At 47.2% G+C, this 18,673-nt stretch overlaps 1 protein-coding gene across 1 annotated transcript in view; it reads right to left on the bottom strand.

The window, feature by feature from the left end:
- The window catches only part of LOC116952147 (tripartite motif-containing protein 14-like), a 28,939-nt gene extending 12,202 nt beyond the window's left edge, over positions 1–16,737 (bottom strand). Inside the window, exons 1-3 of the mRNA XM_076074112.1 lie at positions 14,839–16,737; positions 10,690–10,785; positions 6,360–6,593 (exon numbers count right to left, since the gene is read on the bottom strand). Of these exons, the coding sequence (XP_075930227.1) occupies positions 6,360–6,593; positions 10,690–10,785; positions 14,839–15,423 (915 nt within the window). The 5' untranslated portion in view covers positions 15,424–16,737. The remainder of the gene's footprint in view (positions 1–6,359; positions 6,594–10,689; positions 10,786–14,838) is intronic.
- Positions 16,738–18,673: the final 1,936 nt, after the last annotated feature.

Genomic DNA, 18,673 nt, shown 5'->3' on the forward strand with positions numbered 1-18,673 from the left:
CTGCAGGAGTGAGTGCTGTTAACACCCTCAAATGCTGTATCGAGAATGCCCACCGTGGTAGGGGCTTTGACCATAATACCAACATATTGCGATCCTTTCATTCAAATTGTAAACGCGGGGCACGAAGAGGTTGTTATTCGTTAGCGCACGAGACGGGTGCGCCGGGTCCAGAAACGAAAACATGTTTTGCTACGGGACAGGATGAAATGTTGTCAAGGGAGGAAGACGATCCGGAATGGTTAAGGGATCTTTACAAACAAAACCCAGAGTTATCGCCTGCGCAACGGTCGAGTTTGCATGCGTTGCTAGTGGAATTTAAAGATGTATTCAGTTTAGGGAAATACGACGTGGGTCGACCGACGTTGTTGCAGCATCGTATTGACACAGGAAACGCACCCCCGATCAGGTTAAATTCACATCGTGTAGGTCCTCTTGAGAAAGAATGTATTCGGCGATCTGTTGATGAAATGCTAGAGCAAGATATTATTGCCCCATCGTCCAGCCCGTGGGGAGCCCCTATTGTCCTCGTTAAAAAACGTGATGGAACCATGCGATTTTTGTGTTGACTATCAGAAATTGAATAAAGTTTCGGTGGCGGAAGCGTACCCGTTTCCATGCATTGATGATTCACTGGATGCCCTGTCCGGCACCAGAATCTTTTCGACCCTCGATCTGTTGTCAGGCTTTTGGCAATTGCCCCTGGATGAGGAGTCAAGACCTAAAACGGCATTTCGGACACCACAAGGATTGTATCAATTTAACGTGCTCCCGATGGGAGTCCACTCCGCGCCGGCGACCTTCCAGTGATTAATGGAACTCGTGTTGTCGGGCCTGCAGTGGGAGTCATGCTTGATATATCTAGATGATGTGATTATTTTCAGTAGGAATTTCGATGAACATTTGCAACGACTGTGCGCCGTTTTTGGCAGAGTGCGGCGCGCCGGATTGAAATTTAAACCACAGAAGTGCCAATTGTTAAGAACATCGGTGAAGAATTTGGGGCACGTTGTTAGCGCGTCAGGAGTGGCCACTGATCCGGAAAAGACAAGTTGTGTGCGAACATGGCCAGTGCCGAGAACAGCAGGGGAAGTGCGTAGCTTTGTGGGCTTTGCGTTGTATTATCGGCGGTTCGTTAAGGATTTTGCCACGATTGCTCGACCATTGCATACGCTGACCGGGAAAGGTGTGAAGTTTCAATGGGGGATTGCAGAACAAAAATCGTTCGAAGCGTTGCGGGCCGCACTGGCGGACGCACCGCCGTTGGGATACCCGGATTTTACGAAGCGATTTATACTTGACACGGATGCCAGTGGTACGGGCATAGGCGCGGTTTTGTCACAGATGGTTGAGTGGGTCGAGAGAGTGGTGGCATATGGCAGCCGGGTGTTATCGCCGGCGGAGCAAAAATACTGTGACGCGTAGAGAATTGTTGGTGATTGTCCATTTTGTTCGGCAGTACCGACCGTATCTGTACGGCAGGGAATTTTTGATCCGCACTGATCACGCGGCACTACAGTACTCGCTGCGCGTGGATCAGCCGTCGGGGCAGATGCCTCGCTGGCTTGAGACCCTCCAGGAGTACTCTTTCACGATCCAACATAGGAAAGGAACGCGCCATGTAAACGCGGATGCTTTGTCGAGGTTGCCGGGACCGGCTGAGACGTGTCGGTGCGCAGAGGGCTCACTGCGTTGCGGCCCGCCGCTGCAGGAGGTTCCGCAAACGGTCGCTGCAGCAGGTTCGGGAGTGCCAGGGATAATCCCTGGAGCAGAAATTGGATTGTTGGGGTTGTCATTGAAACAGTGGAAGCAACTGCAGGTAGAGGATTCCTCGCTGACCAGGATGAGGCTGCGTGCCTCTCATTCAAGGGGATCGGAGGATCGCCCATTTTTGATCTTGACGGAGAGGTTGCTTGTTCGCTGGGATGTGGAAGCACAAAAATTTTGTATTGTCGTCCCGAGGGTGTTGCGGGGGGAAACTCATTAACGAGATACATGAGAAATTGATGCATTTGGGGGAGAAGACCGCGTTGACAGTGGGGAATGAATTGTACTGGCCGGGAATGTTTAATGATGTGAAACAGCATGTAAAAGCGTGCCAGGAATGTGCGCGGAGGAAAGCGCTGGCACGGCCATATCGTGTCCCATTGCAATCGATTCAAGTTTCGAGAGTGAACGAAATTGTGGCACTAGGTATTTTGGGTCCATTCCCCGTCACCCCCCAAGGGCACAAATATTTGCTCGTCGGGGTGGAATACTTAACTCTTTGGCCTATGGCATGGCCGCTAGTAGACCAGTCAGCGGCGTCGATCACTGAGGCTCGATCACTGAGGCTTTCTTGAAAGGGTACGTCTTGGATAAGGGGGCCCCGGAACAATTGCTTACTGACCAAGGCAGAAATTTTTCATCGAAATTGATTAAAGACGTGTGTGACTCGCTGGGGACCAAAAATATCCGGACGTCCCCGTACCACCCGCAGACTGACGGGATGGTCGAGCGGCTGCATAGGACGCTGACATCCATGCTTTGTCACCAAGTAAACACCGCTCAAGATGATTGGGACCTGCATGTTGCAGCGACGCTGGCCACGTATAGATTGACCCCGCATGCCTCAACGGGGTACTCGGCATTTTTTCTAATGTATGGATGGGAACCAGAAGCGCCGTCTATTGTTAAATTGGGAATTCGGAAGCGAGAGAAATCTAAGACGGTGCCTGCTCCAATGCAGGTGGCTTTAGACCGTCTGAGGGAAGCCCGGGAGGCTGCATTGAAAAATACGGCACGAAGACAAGCCGCTAACGAAAGATTGTACGGCAGGCAGCAGCCACGAGAGCCGTGGAGTGTTGGAGATAAAACCTGGTTGCACTGCCCCATGGTGCCGGTGGGAACATCCCCAAAGTTTCACCGCCCCTGGCAGGGGCCCGTTGATATTGTGGAGGTTTTACGGGATCAGAGTGTGCGAATAAAATTCGGTCGTCGGACATGGTTTGTTCACCCGTCGCGCCTGAAGAAATTTGTGTTACCATATGACACGTCATCCCCCATCCGAGAGCGGCCTGTATTGGATGTGTTCGACGAACCTGTGGGGAGGTCACAAGTGCGCGTGTCCCAGAGATCTGCCCCCCGTGTGCCTGCAGGATCGCCCCTTTTGGGCAGAGTTGCTGACCGGACGCCGACTGAATGGCCACAGATCCGGACCAATGTCCGTCCCGACCGGGAACGATGGACAGCCCGCCAGCAGAGTGTCGCTGGGACAGGGATGGGCACAGGGTGGAGCCCAGGAGCGCCCCTCGTTGGCGAGACAAGCGAGGCCCTCCCTTACCGCAGGGTGTCCGGTGCAGGGGAGATGGGCCGGCAGCAGAAACCCATTCCAGGAGAAGTACACTTCGTTGACTTTGGGGGGTTTGGGGATTCTGTATGAAGGTGTTGTGCGATTGTCGTTGTGTGGTGCATGTCGGTTGGTTGCACAAAATGGTTATGTGTTGCGAGTGCGTTCTGTATATATGTTATCAACGTTGCGTCCGCTTCACTCCACTACTCCAACTCGAGTAGCGTAGCCGGGGATGGCTAGGTTCTTTCATCACGGGGGGGGGGGGGGGTGATGTAGTGGAGTAGAAAATACACATGGGTAAATTGGCCATATACAGTACATACAAACAGTGTGGGTCATGTAAGGTCGGGCAGGTGATGAAGTCACGGGTGGCGTAAACAAGCCAAAGTAATTAAGGGAGTCAAGGGACAAGGGCTGTGATTGGTCGAAAGGCTGTTAGCGTTAAGTGGCGGCGGCACGGAGTCTGGGCCGTTGGACAGGTGCGGAGCTGGCGGGAAAATGCCAGCGAGGCACGTGGCAATTAATTAAGGCTGATTGGAAAGGGGATAAAAACGCGAGGTGATTTGGACGGCGGGAGAGTTGGCGAGAAGTGGAGACAGCAGCGGGTAGAGAGAGATGCGAAGAGGGGAAGCCGGCAAGTGTGAGTGGGAATAGATTGAGAGCCGAACCCAGAGGACAATAAATAGCGATAGCGAGAGTTAGCGTTAGCAGAGTGGAGATTACGGTATAGGTAGGTACAGGGAGAGTTAGCGATAGACAAGTCACTATGTGTGAAGAGATAGACAAGTCACTGTGTGTGAGGTGATAGAGATAGAACCACTGTGTGTGCGGTGAGTAGAGATATAACCACTGTGTGCGGTGAGAGAAGAAGAGACTGTGTGGGGAGACAAGGAGTATGAGCGGATGGTGCTGAGGGGAATTCGAGTGTTCGAGTTGGCGGAGCGCGGAGAGGAGAGGAGAAATTATATATATATAGTGTGTGTGTGTGTGAAATTATATATAGTGTGTGTGAAATTATATATAGTGTGTGTGTGTGAAATTATATAGTGTGTGTGTGCGGAACGATGGAAATTAAAGTGACGGTGGAAGAAAGGCGATTGTCGTCCGAGTGAATCCAAGGCACTACAGAAGCATAAATACCGGTAAATGACAAATAGTGTATGTATCCAGTACTATGCCAGCTCCTGTGGCTAATGGTCTTTGTCGAGTTCCAGTGCCGGGGTCGGCATTTATTTTTGTCTGACAAAATTAGATCAATAGCCGCATCACACGCACCGCTACTTGTACACAAACACAGCAGCAGGTATGCAGCAGATCAAAACACACAATCTGGCTTAAATAAACTAAATAGGTGATGGAATAAATTGCTTCTATTTATTTTCCCTGCCCCTTAGTTATTCTTTAACAGTAAAGTTTGATGGTTTTACAGTTTGTTGTCACCAAGACATTTTATAGTGACCCATTATTCCCTGCCATATTTAATCAATTATCTTTACGATAAATCAAGTTTAAGATTAAGGGTTTTTTTTTTAATGGCTGCTTGCAAGGGGATAGTCAAACAGCTACAAGGGGGACCGCCGAAGGGCCACATGCAGCTCCGGAGCAGTGCCAGATTAAGCTAGTGCATATGTTATAAAGGGGCCCTCAATTAAAAAAAAATATTGATTTAAAGCTTTCGTGACTGCAGGGATTCCCTTCTACGTGACTTTACCGAAAGAACCAAGAATATAAAAAAATATATATAAACATTAAAACACTAATTTTAAATTGCATAGTAAAGTAATTGTATTTTTTCATTTCCTATACAGCCAGATCATACGACAAATCGCTAACCTTAATCACCCAGTCGTTTATAAGAGTTGAAGGCAGTATATTTCTATAGTAAAGAACAAGTGCAGAATCACTGAACCGGAATTGATAGCTTGAAAGCATTTAGTGCGAGGCCCTTGAAAGTGCGGGGCCCGTAGCATATGTAGCTACTTTTGCTACAAGGATAATCCGGCACTGCTCCGGAGCCGCAGATTTCAAATGCAGTGAGGACAGTTGCCATTGATGCGATAATCTGATCGGTATTCCATTTGTTTACAACCCTTGTGTCCACTGACTGCTGGCTGCAGCCCCCCCCCCCCCCCCCACGTGGCAGAGATGGGGGACGTTGGGCCGTGCTGGCCAGCACGGGCCACTGGAGGGCGGCACCAGGACTGGTGATTACGTGGCAGTGGAGTGGGGGGGCAAAGGCTGGTTCTGATATCACTCGCCACCGATGTTAGCCGTGGCTGGGAATCAAACTCAGGGTGCCAGGTAGCGTGTGGCGCAAATCACTGCATCTCTGCTCCACCCTGTTTAATGATATGGATGTACAGTGCAATATTTAGATGTATTTACACAATTCACATTAGTAACGTCAAATTCGTCGAGATGATGGTGTGAGCTCTGTTTAAGGTAACGTAAAAACACAACACAAGTGGAGCCACTGTGAGGAGGCTACCGCCTCTGACCGAAGACCCTGGTGGAACCATCAACCGCATCAGTACATCGACAGGTTATGGTGCGTACATCTTCTCCATAAATGGATTATTTAAAGACACAAGGCACGGTAATGCAATCGTAGCCATGCAACCCAAACTATGGACCGTATAGTAAACCCACGGCCGTCTGTGCTCCTTCAACGGAGGAGGAGGAACAGCAAAATGACTCTCTCCCTCTGTCTCTCCTGAAGCGCTCTCGTCATGGCCAGCAGCAGACCTCTAAATTAGAATATTAAAAGGCACAAGCCACAGTCGTGCGATTGCGGCCATGTAACTCAAACTACGGACTGTATAGTGAACCCACTGTTGTCTGTGCTCTTCCAGCGGAGGAGGAACAGCAAAACCACACTAATTATCTCTCTATCTCTCCTCAAGCCCTCTCGTTGTGGCCAGCAGCAAGACATCGACAATGGCATTTAGAAAGATAAAAAAATAATTACGGTCAATTTCCCAAAGCGAGTACCGCATGTGCTGTGAAATGTGGGGGGGGGGGGGGTAACTACCAGCAGGAAGGTGAGCGAGTCCTCTTCTTTCAGGAGCCACCTCATGTGCGCCTCCGTCTCGGAGACGTTTTTGAGGTAGCGCTCATGCACCTCGATGCGAGCCTGCAGCTGGGCCATCACCTCGCGCAGTTCGTCATTGACGGTGCCCATCACTTGGCGCTCCTCGTCGTCCAGCAGGCGCCGCATGTGGTCGTACTTCTGGCTGACCTTCGACAGGACCGTCGAGGAAGATTGCTGCACGCAGGATATAATGACAGCGGACGGTCACATTTTTTGGGATGAATGAGGACACGGATCATAACTTCGTTTTATGGGAGGAAAAAAAGAGAACACTCTTGACCTTTTCCGGCATTAACACAGGAGGTCTTCTGATGTTCAAACACCAAATAGACCCCGAGTGTGGGAGCGGTTATGCCTAACACTGGCCAGACGAGGCCATAAAGGCAGCTGTAGCTCTGGTGTAGGCCAATTAGTTTCGAAGACACTGCATACGTTATCAAAGCACGTTTGTTTGCAAGTTTTACCGCAAGCATATGTGTTTGATGTAGACTCGGTGCCTTGCAATAGGTGTTGTCAATATGATGTTCGATCATCTTAACACCTCCTGTATTTACATTATGAGACCTCCGTTGCCAGCAACAAGATATAGAAATAGGTTTTACCCTTTTAACTGGCACCAAAACTGACACCTTTATTCAAGGCATCGTGTTTGCAATAACCACAACACAAGCAGTCAAAATGCAAACAAAAGAGACAACTCTGATAATAATATGCACTGTCCTTGAATTTGATTGGTCCACACCCGAGACGGCTTTTCTTAGAGCCTGGTCTCCACTGGTGTTGGACCAGAAGACGCCAAAAGGTGTACAACTCAAAAACAGCGCACTATCAGAGTATTGAGGGCTCGGGGTGAGCATTTACATTATGAGACCTCCTTTGACTGCTTGTGTTGTGGTTATTGCAAACATGATGCCTTGAATAAAGGTGTCAGTTTTTGTTCCGGGTTTTTATCAGATTTGTTCACGAGGCAATTCAGATCTACAAACACAGACACAATTTCAACCAAGAAGATGGTTTCAAATTGAGCAACCATTGGAAAGATGTTATAAATCGAGCCAAACATTAAACTAATTTTTCAATGGTACAGTATATTTTTCAAGTAGTGGCACCCCAAACTTTCATAGCTTAAAATCCCCTTTTCACACCACCAGCATGTGGATGCTGCCGTGCCCCCTCGCCAGCCTGCACAGGTCGACCCCCTCCCTACCTTTCATCATGCTAAGTCCGCCTATTAAAATGCAAATTTTTATGCTAATTCCTTTGTCAAGGCACCTTAATTACTCTCACACAGCTTAAAGGTCGCGGTCTGAGCTTGGCTGTGTTTCACTCCAGCGCTGTCCTCAAGACAGTCTGGTCCCTACACCTGACGAAGGCCGCTTGTGTTGTGGCTGAAACGTCGTGATTTTTGTTTTATTTTTTACCTACATGGCTTTACCAAATAGAACCAAAGAGTATGGATCCTGGCAGTCACGAAAGCTTCAAATCTAGAATTGATGGCCTCTACGGGGAGGGTTTTCACCGATCTGTTAGAGCTTTTAACAGACAACGGGACAAGAAGTAACAGCTCATCGAGACGCTAACCTTCCTCAAAAGATGCTGCGACCACAAGGTAATACCCATCGCCTTCACACTCACTTCTGCTGCTGTGTCCTCATCGAATTCTAAACAGATTCTGTTTAAGGCCAGCCTCTCTTTATTCTCAGAGGATAAGACTACTCCGTTTTGAACTCGATACTTTAGACAGGACTCTCCTACAAGCTCATTTAACGTTAACACAAAAAATGTCACCTTCTGATTGGAACCACGTAGACAACATGACTGCTTCTTCTGCCGATTCACTTTCAATCAAATGCAAAGCTAACCTAATTGCTAAATTCAACCACCTATCAAAGAAAACCCCGGTTCCACAGATCACAAAACTAGATGTTAACAAAATTGTTATCAGAGTAGCACCCCGATTTCGTACAATCTGAAAACAGTATTGGCGAAAGGACTAAATTTCGCTGTCACCCCAAAACATATACCGATAGATGATATTATCTCTCAGGTCGATGTAGCCCTCAAAGGTATAGGGCACATCCAAGCAGACGTCGAAAGAGCTGAAATAGCTACTATTCTTAATAATGCTAAGAAACCCGTTAGTAACATCAGCAAAGATGAACGCTCTAAACTCGCGAAATTAAAAAGAGAGACATGATATAGTCATCCTCTCAGCCGACAAGGGCAATGCCACTGTAATAATGGATAAAAACTCGTACAACAAAATTCAGGACCTACTCAATGATGATAGTTACTCAAAAATAAAAAATGACCCTACCAATAGCCTAACTATAAAAACCAACAAGATCATCACAAGTTCGACCTCCCTAATCGAACCAACTAAATGTCCCTTCCTAAAACCTTCTGCTGCAAGACCACCTAGATTCTATGGTCTTCCAAAGATTCATAAGGAAGGCACTCCACTACGACCCATCGTATCCACGATCAACTCCCCTACCTATAAGCTGGCACGTTTTCTGTTGGATACCTTGCTACCTTTCACTGGCAAGACCTCCTCAGTAGTACTTAACTCGGCCGAATTGGTTTCTATGGTCAATGACGTTGTACTGTCCCCTGACGATATCCTTGTCAGCTTCGATGTGGTATCCTTGTTCACCAAGGTCTCGGTACCTGATACCATTGATATAATTGAAAATTTGGTACAACATGGACTAAACCCCGAGGTACCTACTCTGGTCAGGCACTGCCTCACCAACACCTACTTTACTTGGAATGGTTCCTTCTACAAGCAAAATGAGGGTAATCCCATGGGTTCCCCCTTGTCACCAGTGATAGCCAATGTTTTCATGGAGAAATTTGAATCGGACGCCATCCAGACTTCCACCCTCAGACCTTCTCTGTGGAAGAGATATGTGGATGACACTTTCGTCATTTGGCCACATGGCCTCCCAGCTCTGAACCTTTTCCTACACCACATCAATTCCAGACATCCCGCTATCAGATTCACCATGGAAGTGGAGAAGAATGGCAGGCTACCATTCTTGGATGTTCTATTTGAGAGGAGACCTGATGGCTCGTTGGGGCATTCTGTTTACAGGAAACCCACCGACACGGATTCCTACTTGAAGCCTGATTACCACCACCACCCAGCTCAGAAGAATTCTCTCATCAAAACTTTATACCATAGGGCTCATTGCATTTCGGACCAACACCACCTGACCAGTGAATTAAAACATGTACACCTGGCCCTCAAAAGGAATGGATACTCTCACCGTACCATCCGCCAAGCAGTTTCTCCCTCCATACAGAAACAACCACTTGATACTCCGGTAAAAACCATCACACTACCATATATAGCAGGCGTTACTAAAAAGATTTCCAAAATTCTAAACAAACACAAGATCCAGGTCCGGTTAAATACAGTACACAAAATTCGTGATCTGATCCCATCCGTGAAGGATGTCATTCCTGACTTACAGTACCCCGGGGTTTACAAATTGAGTTGTACCTGCGGTGATTGCTATATCGGGGAGACGAAGCGACATGTCTCTGACCGAATTCGCGAGCACAAATCAGATTTGAAACACGGCAGAACGAATTTTTCTGCCGTAGCTGATCACTGTTACAACGCTGTGGGTGATCACGATATAATTTTCTCCCATACCAAGGTTCTTTGCAAGCCCACGGGTTTTTATCAGAGATTTGTTCACGAGGCAATTCAGATCTACAAACACAGACACAATTTCAACCGATAAGATGGTTTCAAATTAAGCAACCATTGGAAAGATTTTCTAAATCGAACCAAACATTAATCTAATTTTTCAATGGTACAGTATGTGGACGCTGCCGTACCCCCTCGCCAGCCTGCACAGGTCGACCCTCTCCCTACCTTTCATCATGTTAAGTCCGCCTATTAAAAATCAAATGTTTATGCTAATTCCTTTGTCAAGGCACCTTAATTACTCTCACACAGCTTAAAGGTCGCGGTCTGAGCTTGGCTGTGTTTCACTCCAGCGCTGTCCTCGAGACAGTCTGGTCCCTTCACCTGATGAAGGCCGCTTGTGTTGTGGCCGAAACGTTGTGATTTTTGTTGTTTTATTTTTTACCTACGTGACTTTTACCGAATAGAACCAAAGAGTAAGCATAGCCGACTGTCGCCAAACTGTGCTCGTGAGTGGAGTGCAATAAGTTTGGTGGAAAGTCACCACCGGTGGAACTTCCCACAAAAATGGAACATGCTTTATGGCCCTGGTGCATGCTGGGCAAATACCTGCACAGAATCAGAGGAGTCTTTCAATTCATTGATATATGTCTTTGAAGACGCCTTTCTGTCGTCTACACGTTCCATTGCTGTGATGATGACATTCTGAAACACAAAGCAATGCATCCGATTAGATAAAAACATTGGGAAATTGCATTGCGAATTTTAAAAATACAGAATATGGCATCTCTTATCTATATCTTACTGCTCTTAAGAGGAACTTAGTTCATTGGAAAGTCACCCCACCCCTACCTCCTCTCTCCACCCACCAGTACCTTCTGTGCCCACCCACCCAGGGCCGGATCATGGTCCTGTGAGGCCCTTGCCTTTGAAGCCCCCCCCCCCCCCCTGCTTTCCTATATTGTTGTCTTTCTTGTCTTCCTCCTCGCACAATAATCCACTAGATCGTTACAAATTTAGCTCTCTGACAAGGTCTGACTCTATTGACATAAGTGACAATGAGCTGAGACGTGTTTGGCACATGCTACTCCGCAGCTCATTTTTATTCTGCCTAAAAGGGAAAATATCCACTCACCCTGGCAGTTGGTCATTGGCAAAGTTTGAAAAATCCTAAATGCCACAAACATTGGGGAACACTGACTGCAGATTAAGTGCCTGCAACGTCTCAAGCAATTTAGTTGGGCACTTCTCACCCTCGGTCAGACATGAAAGACTTTAATTGGATGAATTTGTTGGGAAAGTTCATGTCTAGGTCTGATGGATATGCAGCAGAGAGTGCATTTACCTTTTCCACTATGACATCACTGTTAGACACCTGATCTGACATAAACAGAACTCCAAAGAGACTGGTCAAACGCTTGTAAGCGTCCAAGCGATGTTCAAGGCATGCCACTAGCTTATCAATGACCACATACAATTTTTCTATTTTGAACTTCTCCTGCCGCTCAAGTGTCACACCTGGCTCCGAGCTCTCATCTGCAAATGTTTTGCTTTTCCTCTTTCGCTGAAGATCGTGCTTATATGACTGAGAGACACCTGTCATATTTAAGGCTGCCCGTTCAAAAGCCTCAACCTGGTCTCGCTGTCCTGCCACAAAATCCCTCAACGAAGACAAAAGCTGTGCTGCTACAGAGATGTCAATGTCACTTTTCTGTAGGTGTGACATCCCAGAAATATGCCATGAACACCATCTCTAAGGTGTCCAATTTAGCACATAGTCCAGCGGCCTCAATTCGAGTATCTCTTTTCTCATTATCATCATTGCACATTCCACCAAAGGCCTCTCTAATGTGGGTGTAATTTCTCCACAGTGCCTTGGTTAACTCTGCCCAAGCACTCCACAGAGTACTGGACAGCGATTTTAAAGTTAGTCTGACATCTGTCTTCCGAAAGACTTTCCCCCATCTGTGTGTAGTCCGAGGCCCTGGGGCACTGGCCTCACTGGCCTGGTCCATAATCCATCCGTGCACCCACCACTACTGCCTGTGCCCAAGCCCGTGTCCGGAGGAAGGGTTGGGCGGGGGCTAAAGAAGATGGTGCGGGGCCTAAAGAGGTAGCCCAAATAAGTGACCTTCAATTACAACAGGAAGGCCAAAAAAACGCATAGATGAGTCACGAGGGCTTCAACCATCACCTTCCCTCGTGTTCATTTAAGGAAATGAAAGCAGAGAATCAAATAAGTGGAACACGCAGCAAACATGTAATGCCACAAATGCGGCCACAAGTCAACTAGCTATTTTAGATTTGTCTTTGCTTCTTTGGAAATTTGAAGAACATTATTTACCGTTTATGAAATACGAATATTTATTCATAGTAAGTAATGTCATACTTAATATACATTCAGATGATATTCCCATATTGAACGCACTGTATATAATACATTTTACCTGTATATTAAATTTAAAATAGTGATGTACAGTATAGTTTGTATTAGTTCACTGTATATTAACAAGCTTTATAATACAATCAATACACATTAGGTTAACAAAAAGTAAACTTTTTTAATGCAAGGATTCCACATTACTGAAGTGACTACCGCATATGCAAGCCGCCTGTCAAAACCAGCAGCAGCAACAGCCAAGGGATTGAAAAAGCAAAGGAATTAATCAGTGTCAAGGTAGAACCATCAACTAGAGACGGCAACCACTCTCAATTGTGTGTATTTCCTGCACTGAGCACTTTCTAGAGGTGTTGGTAATCATTTGAGATCGACTTTGTATTATTGGGAGTCACCTGTCAGAGTCAAAGAGAGTTCCCCCTCAAATTAACATTGACGCAGTGCTCATCTGACGTTTACAGCCCTGAGCCAGTGGTGGAAATTCCACATTCCTATGGACATCCAAGGTTGACTTTCACACAGAATTACATTTCATGAACCGCCCCATCCCCCAAAAGCGACTTTAACTCGCAATCGGCCTCAATTGCGAGCTGCTTGCTCTCCACTGCTAAGCCACCATGGCCGAATGAGCCACCTGAGAGCAATGTTGCACAATACTGTAATACAAAAAAAACTAAGAGCCAGGTATGCAAAGTGTAAAATGTGATGCTGAATGGGGGTTGGGAGGGGGGATGATATTACGTCAGGCCTGGTGTAATGTGACATCAGGATGCAGGTAAGGATCATGCAGCTCCTGCCGTATCTAGTATGGCATGACTCATTGGCCGAGGGCTATTAGAGGTGGGAGACGATGCGTGGCCAGTGGCATAACTACCGAGTGTGCAGGCGGTGCAACGGCACTGGGGCTCGTGGAACAGAAGGGGCCCCAGGTGCCAGGTTACGAATAGGGGAGCCGGGGGGGAGAATGCAAAGGGTGAGCTCCTGAGCACTGGCTTTTAGGCAGAGGCAACGTGGGTGTTTGCCGAGGGTGGTGGTAGATTATTCCTGGGCGGCAATGTCAAGTTATGCCATCGGGGTGGCTGTGCAGACCGCTCGCGTGACACCGGTAGACCCGTCGGGCAACCACTGGATACACAAGCGCATGCAAGGCCAAAGCTATACAGTGAGGGAAAAAAGTATTTGATCCCCTGCTGATTTTGTACGTTTGCCTACTGACAAAGAAATGATCAGTCTATAATTTTAATGGTAGGTTTATTTGAACAGTGAAAACGTCGGCGTTTGTCTGAAGCCAATGCACGGTGTGGTGCCAATATCCTTGTCTGCTGTCCTCGCGGAAGTTAACCTTGCGCCGTGGTCCCGGTCGCAAGGTCGTGGGAAGTGGTTCGCGTAACTGATGTACATGTATTTGTTTTGTTGTTCACAAAACACCAGAGGTGTACATGTATTTGTTTTGTTGTTCACAAAATACCAGATGTGTTTACTGCGTGGTGGTGGTGCGTGGAGGTGGTGTGCGGTGGTGCAACGGTTAGCGCGCTGCGAACCCGGCCACCCTAGTTCGATTCCCGTTCACGGACAACACCAGTGACGATGATCTAAACCAGCGTTTGGCCTCCCCCAGCTCGACTCAGCCTCAAATAAGTACCTGGTGCGATGTGACATCACCACTGGGGAGACAAAGGCGTCCACGCGTGGTGCTGGCCACTCACCCCCTCTTGTGCCGTTCCGGCCTTCATAGGTGTTACTCGCTTACAGCACTTTCCCCAAACAGTATATTAAGGCTATAAGGGGGATCTTTGTCTTTGGTGTGTAAACAATGGTCGTGGGTTCAGGGTGGCAAGTGGTCCGCGTGTCCAGAATCATTGTTAACCAGGGTTGGAAATGCCCCGGGTCGTCGTGATGAGAATACAAATCTGAACCCCGGCTGCGTTGTACCGTAAGGAACCAGGCACAAGTTTCATAGCAGCGGGTCGTCTACTCATAAGAGGTCTATAGCTCAGTGGGCCTTACCTGGTAAAAAAATATATAGTTTAGTTTTAGCTTATATGCCTATATATATGCGGTCCCCCAGTGTCCGTCAAGCTCTGAAACTCCCAAACGGAACGTGGTAGGAGGGACATACAAGAAACAATTGTTGTGTGAACGGCGTGCGAATATACATAACGAATATACGTAGCATTGTTTCATTCATGTAAATAAACGTGCTGCTGAAACGGACAAGAAAACGCCACACAAACTCGTCAATGCTCGCGTCCGAGTTTCCGCAGTAATTTCCTCCCATTTCCAGCCCCCCCTCACCCCCCGTTTGCCCCCCTCACATCCCCCGACTCCCCCCGTCACCCGTCCCCGCGCCTCCCTTTCACCTTCCTGGTCGCGTGCTCCTCTTCCACCGTGGTCACGTCGTGGTGCTTGTGCTTGCCCGCGATGGTGCACGCAGAGCACACGAGGCACTCGTCGCGCTTGCAGTAAACCTCGAGCAACTTGCGGTGCACTTTGCACTTGCGCTCGCGCAGGTTGATGGACGGGTGGACCAGCGGGTGGTCCCTGAACTTGTCCAGCTCGATGTGAGGCCGGATGTGCGCTTCGCAGAATGCCGTCTCGCACTTGAGGCAAGTCCTCACGGCGGCCACGTTCTCCTCCATGCAGATGTCGCAGCGGGTCGCGGCCTCTGCCGCCTCGGTGGCGTCTCCGGACGAATCCCGCTGGCTCCCGCCGTGGCTGCCCGATCTGCGATTGTAGTTCTTGGAGCCTCGGTGGCTGCCACCGCCGTTGGCGCCGCTGTTGGCGCACCGCGAGCACGGCAGGGCCGTGAGGTTGGCCACACGGCCGTACGTGCGCTCCATGCAGGCCGCGCAGGTCGAGTGGCCGCATTGCGCACAGCCCAGGTCCGCCGGCTCCAGGCAGTCGACGCACGACGCGTCCAGAGAGCTGTGATGGGCCACAGCCATGGCTCGGCTGTGGCTCCTGGATCCTGCTGACCCCTCGCTGTAGCTTTTCCCAAGTTATGTTGCCAAGCAGGTGCCCGGGCACTTACGCAGGAACCAGGATGCGCACGATCTCCGAGCTGTGCGCGTGTGTGAGGTCAATCCTAAGCACGATATTAAGTGGCGATTAAATGACCCGACTTCAATGACAACTGGAAAATGCCTCAAGATGTACTCTCAGTCGCACGCGTGCGTGAATGTGACCGCGAATGCCTAAATGTGCAGGTGGCGACCCAGCAGGCGGGCGGCTGCGCGATGATGAAACGATACAGTCGGGTCGACTCCTCCTCGACAGTGCGAGGCATGCAGAGATAGCCAGGAGTGGAGAGAGGCGGCGGTTGTTGGCTCCTCGGGTGCTGAGAGGTGACCCGGCCTGTGGTGGGTGAGCCACAGAGTTAGCCGTGTGGACCGGACAGATAAAGACCTTGACACTAAACGCGTCTATGACACTTTGTGAACGTCAGCAGCTGGGTCCGGCCAGAGACCCGTAAACGCCCTCTGCGCTCCATTAGCCAGAGGCTCAGCAACGTTGCTTTTCTGGTTTGACTGGAACGAACAGGAGGGTGCTTATCGTGCAGGGCAATGAGACGAGGAATGTGCTGTTTGCTTTGTGATAAATAAGTCAACGCTCATGACACAAAGGTGCGTTGTGTGTAGCTGTGGACTTTGGTTCGGGCTGTTTCGCTTGTTTTTCTTCGTCCATAGCAACTGGTGCTGTAAAGCTTTGGCAACGTCCCCTAAAGATGGTGCAATCGACCCGGTGGCGGGACAGGTGCAGTGAGTAGGGTTTCCAGCCGTACCCCCTCACGCCCCATTTGTTCTTACATTGGCGAATATTAAACCTATTTCGTTAAACTGTTACGCGGCACCACATGTATATAAACTGGCTCGCCAGGAGAATGCAGTACAGCAAAAATGTGGACTCCACCTCCACCTGTTCCGTCTGTATGGGATAGAGTGTCCCCCCTCGCACGCGTGGGTTTTCTCCAGGTGCTCCGGTGTCCTCTCACGTGTATAAACTCATTAATCGGCCGATAACACCTTGAGACAGAGGACCGCAGAGCTTGGACAATTGTTGGGAGTTCCAGCTCACCACGCGGCTGCTGCTACCATCTTGCTTGGATGTGGTTCCTCCTCGCGCCTCTGAATCATTCTATCTCCGAGAGCGAGTGAATACTGTGCGGTGCTTTACACGCGAGCATCATTATAACGCACGTCCTTTGGACGTTTCCGTCCGTCCCTCCAGACATGACGTCCTTTCAGCCAGCAAAACTTTTTTTATATGATGGTACAATAGAATCTATATTCTTTGGTTCTTTCGGTAAAGTCACGTAGATAGAAAAATTATAGTAAAAACGAAAGTGAATAAAAATAAAATAAAACAAAAAACACTAATGTAGACTCGTACCCTGGTTCTTAATCGGAGTGAGTGTACTGGCAGTCTATAATGTAGACTGTAGCAATGGTTCTTAACCTGAGTGAGCGCACTGGCAGTCTATAATGTAGACTTATTCTGGTTCTATAAGTAATACATATAAGAATAAAAATAAACATGCTAGTTGGGAGGCCGCATTGTTCAAGGAAAGAGCGCTGCGTGAGTAGAGAGCGAACCCAGGTGGCGCGAGTTTGCTACACCTGTCACTATGTGTACACTGTGTACCCAACGCCTCGTTACACTGACATTATGATAAACAATGCTGCTCGCTCTATATTTAACTCTACGCGATCATTCATACCCCCCCCCCCTACTAGAACTCGTTATGCAACATTACTGCCCAACAAAACCAGCCCAAGCCCAGACACACTCTTACCAAGGAGAGCGTGGAACCAGTTCGAACACCGGTCTCGCAGAGCAATCGACCCGCCTCTGAATGTGACGCTTAAAATTCGCGGTGCGTGAACGTGAGGATGAACCTGCAACAAAAAAAAACATCTCCCAAGCAGACAGAGTTCTACGCCTGCCGGCCCTCGTTTACTAAAACGAAACACTTTTTTTAGTTTACCAGGTAAGGCCCACTGAGCTGTATAGCTGTTTTTTTCAGAAGCGAACAGGCCACAAATGATAGCTCAACGAAGTGGCTTATCACGTGGACAATGATAGCAGCAGCCACATACTCTAAACGCTTGTTTATAAATGTAGAGGGGAAAAACCGGAGGACTCGGAGAAAATTTCACGCAACTACGGGGAGAGACAGACATGCACCATTCCAAATATAGAGCAGGCGTCAGGGTCGGGATATTTTAACTACCTCGCCTGTATACCAGGTTTTTAATGTTTATTGGGTATTTTTTCGGTTTTTAGTGTTTTTTTTGTTTTTTTTGTTTTTTGGTGTTTTTAAAAAAATCTGTTTTTGTTTTTTGGTGTTTTTCATTTTATGAGTTTTTTCATGTTTTTTTCAGTTTTCTATGTTTTTTTGGTATTTTTTCGTTTTTGTGTTTTTTTAGTAAAATGTAAGTTTTTTGGGGGGTTTTTTAATAGTTTTTTTGTTTATTGGTATTTTTTGGGTTTTTCTTTTTTTGGTGTTTTTTTGGTTTTTAGTTTTATTTTCGTTTTTGGGGTTTTTTTCGTTTTTTTGTTTATTGGGTATATTTTGGTTTTTTAGTGTTTTTTAGTTTAATTTTCGTTTTTTTTTATTATGTAATCGGTTTTTGGGTTTTTTGGTTTATTGGTGTTTTTTGGGTGGGTTTTTTTTCGTTTTTTAAATGTTTTTTTGTTTTATTTTCGTTTTTGGGGTTTTATCGTTTTTTTGTTTATTGGTGTTTTTCGTTTTATGAGTTTTTTCGTGTTTTTTTCGGTTTTCTATGTTTTTTGGGTATATTTTAGTTTTTTAGTTTAATTTTCGTTTTTTTTTATTATGTAATCGTTTTTTGGGTTTTTTGGTGTTTTTTGGGTGGGTTTTTTTCGTTTTTTAAATGTTTTTTTGTTTTATTTTCGTTTTTGGGGTTTTATCGTTTTTTTGTTTATTGGTGTTTTTCGTTTTATGAGTTGTTTTTCGTGTTTTTTTCGGTTTTCTATGTTTTTTGGGTATATTTTTGTTTTTTAGTGTTTTTTAGTTTAACTAATCCAAAAAAACGAAAATTAATCGGTTTATGGGTTTTTTGGTTTATTGGTGTTTTTGGGGTTTTTTCTTTTTTTGGTGTTTTTTGGGTGTTTTTTTCGTTTTTTAATGTTTTTTTTTGTTTTATTTTCGTTGTTTGGGGTTTTTATCGGTTT

This window comes from Petromyzon marinus, chromosome 45, assembly GCF_048934315.1.
Source record: "Petromyzon marinus isolate PM22_M1 ecotype Great Lakes invasive population chromosome 45, UKy_Petmar_22M1.pri1.0, whole genome shotgun sequence".
In the NCBI taxonomy this organism is placed as follows: Eukaryota; Metazoa; Chordata; class Hyperoartia; order Petromyzontiformes; family Petromyzontidae; genus Petromyzon; species Petromyzon marinus.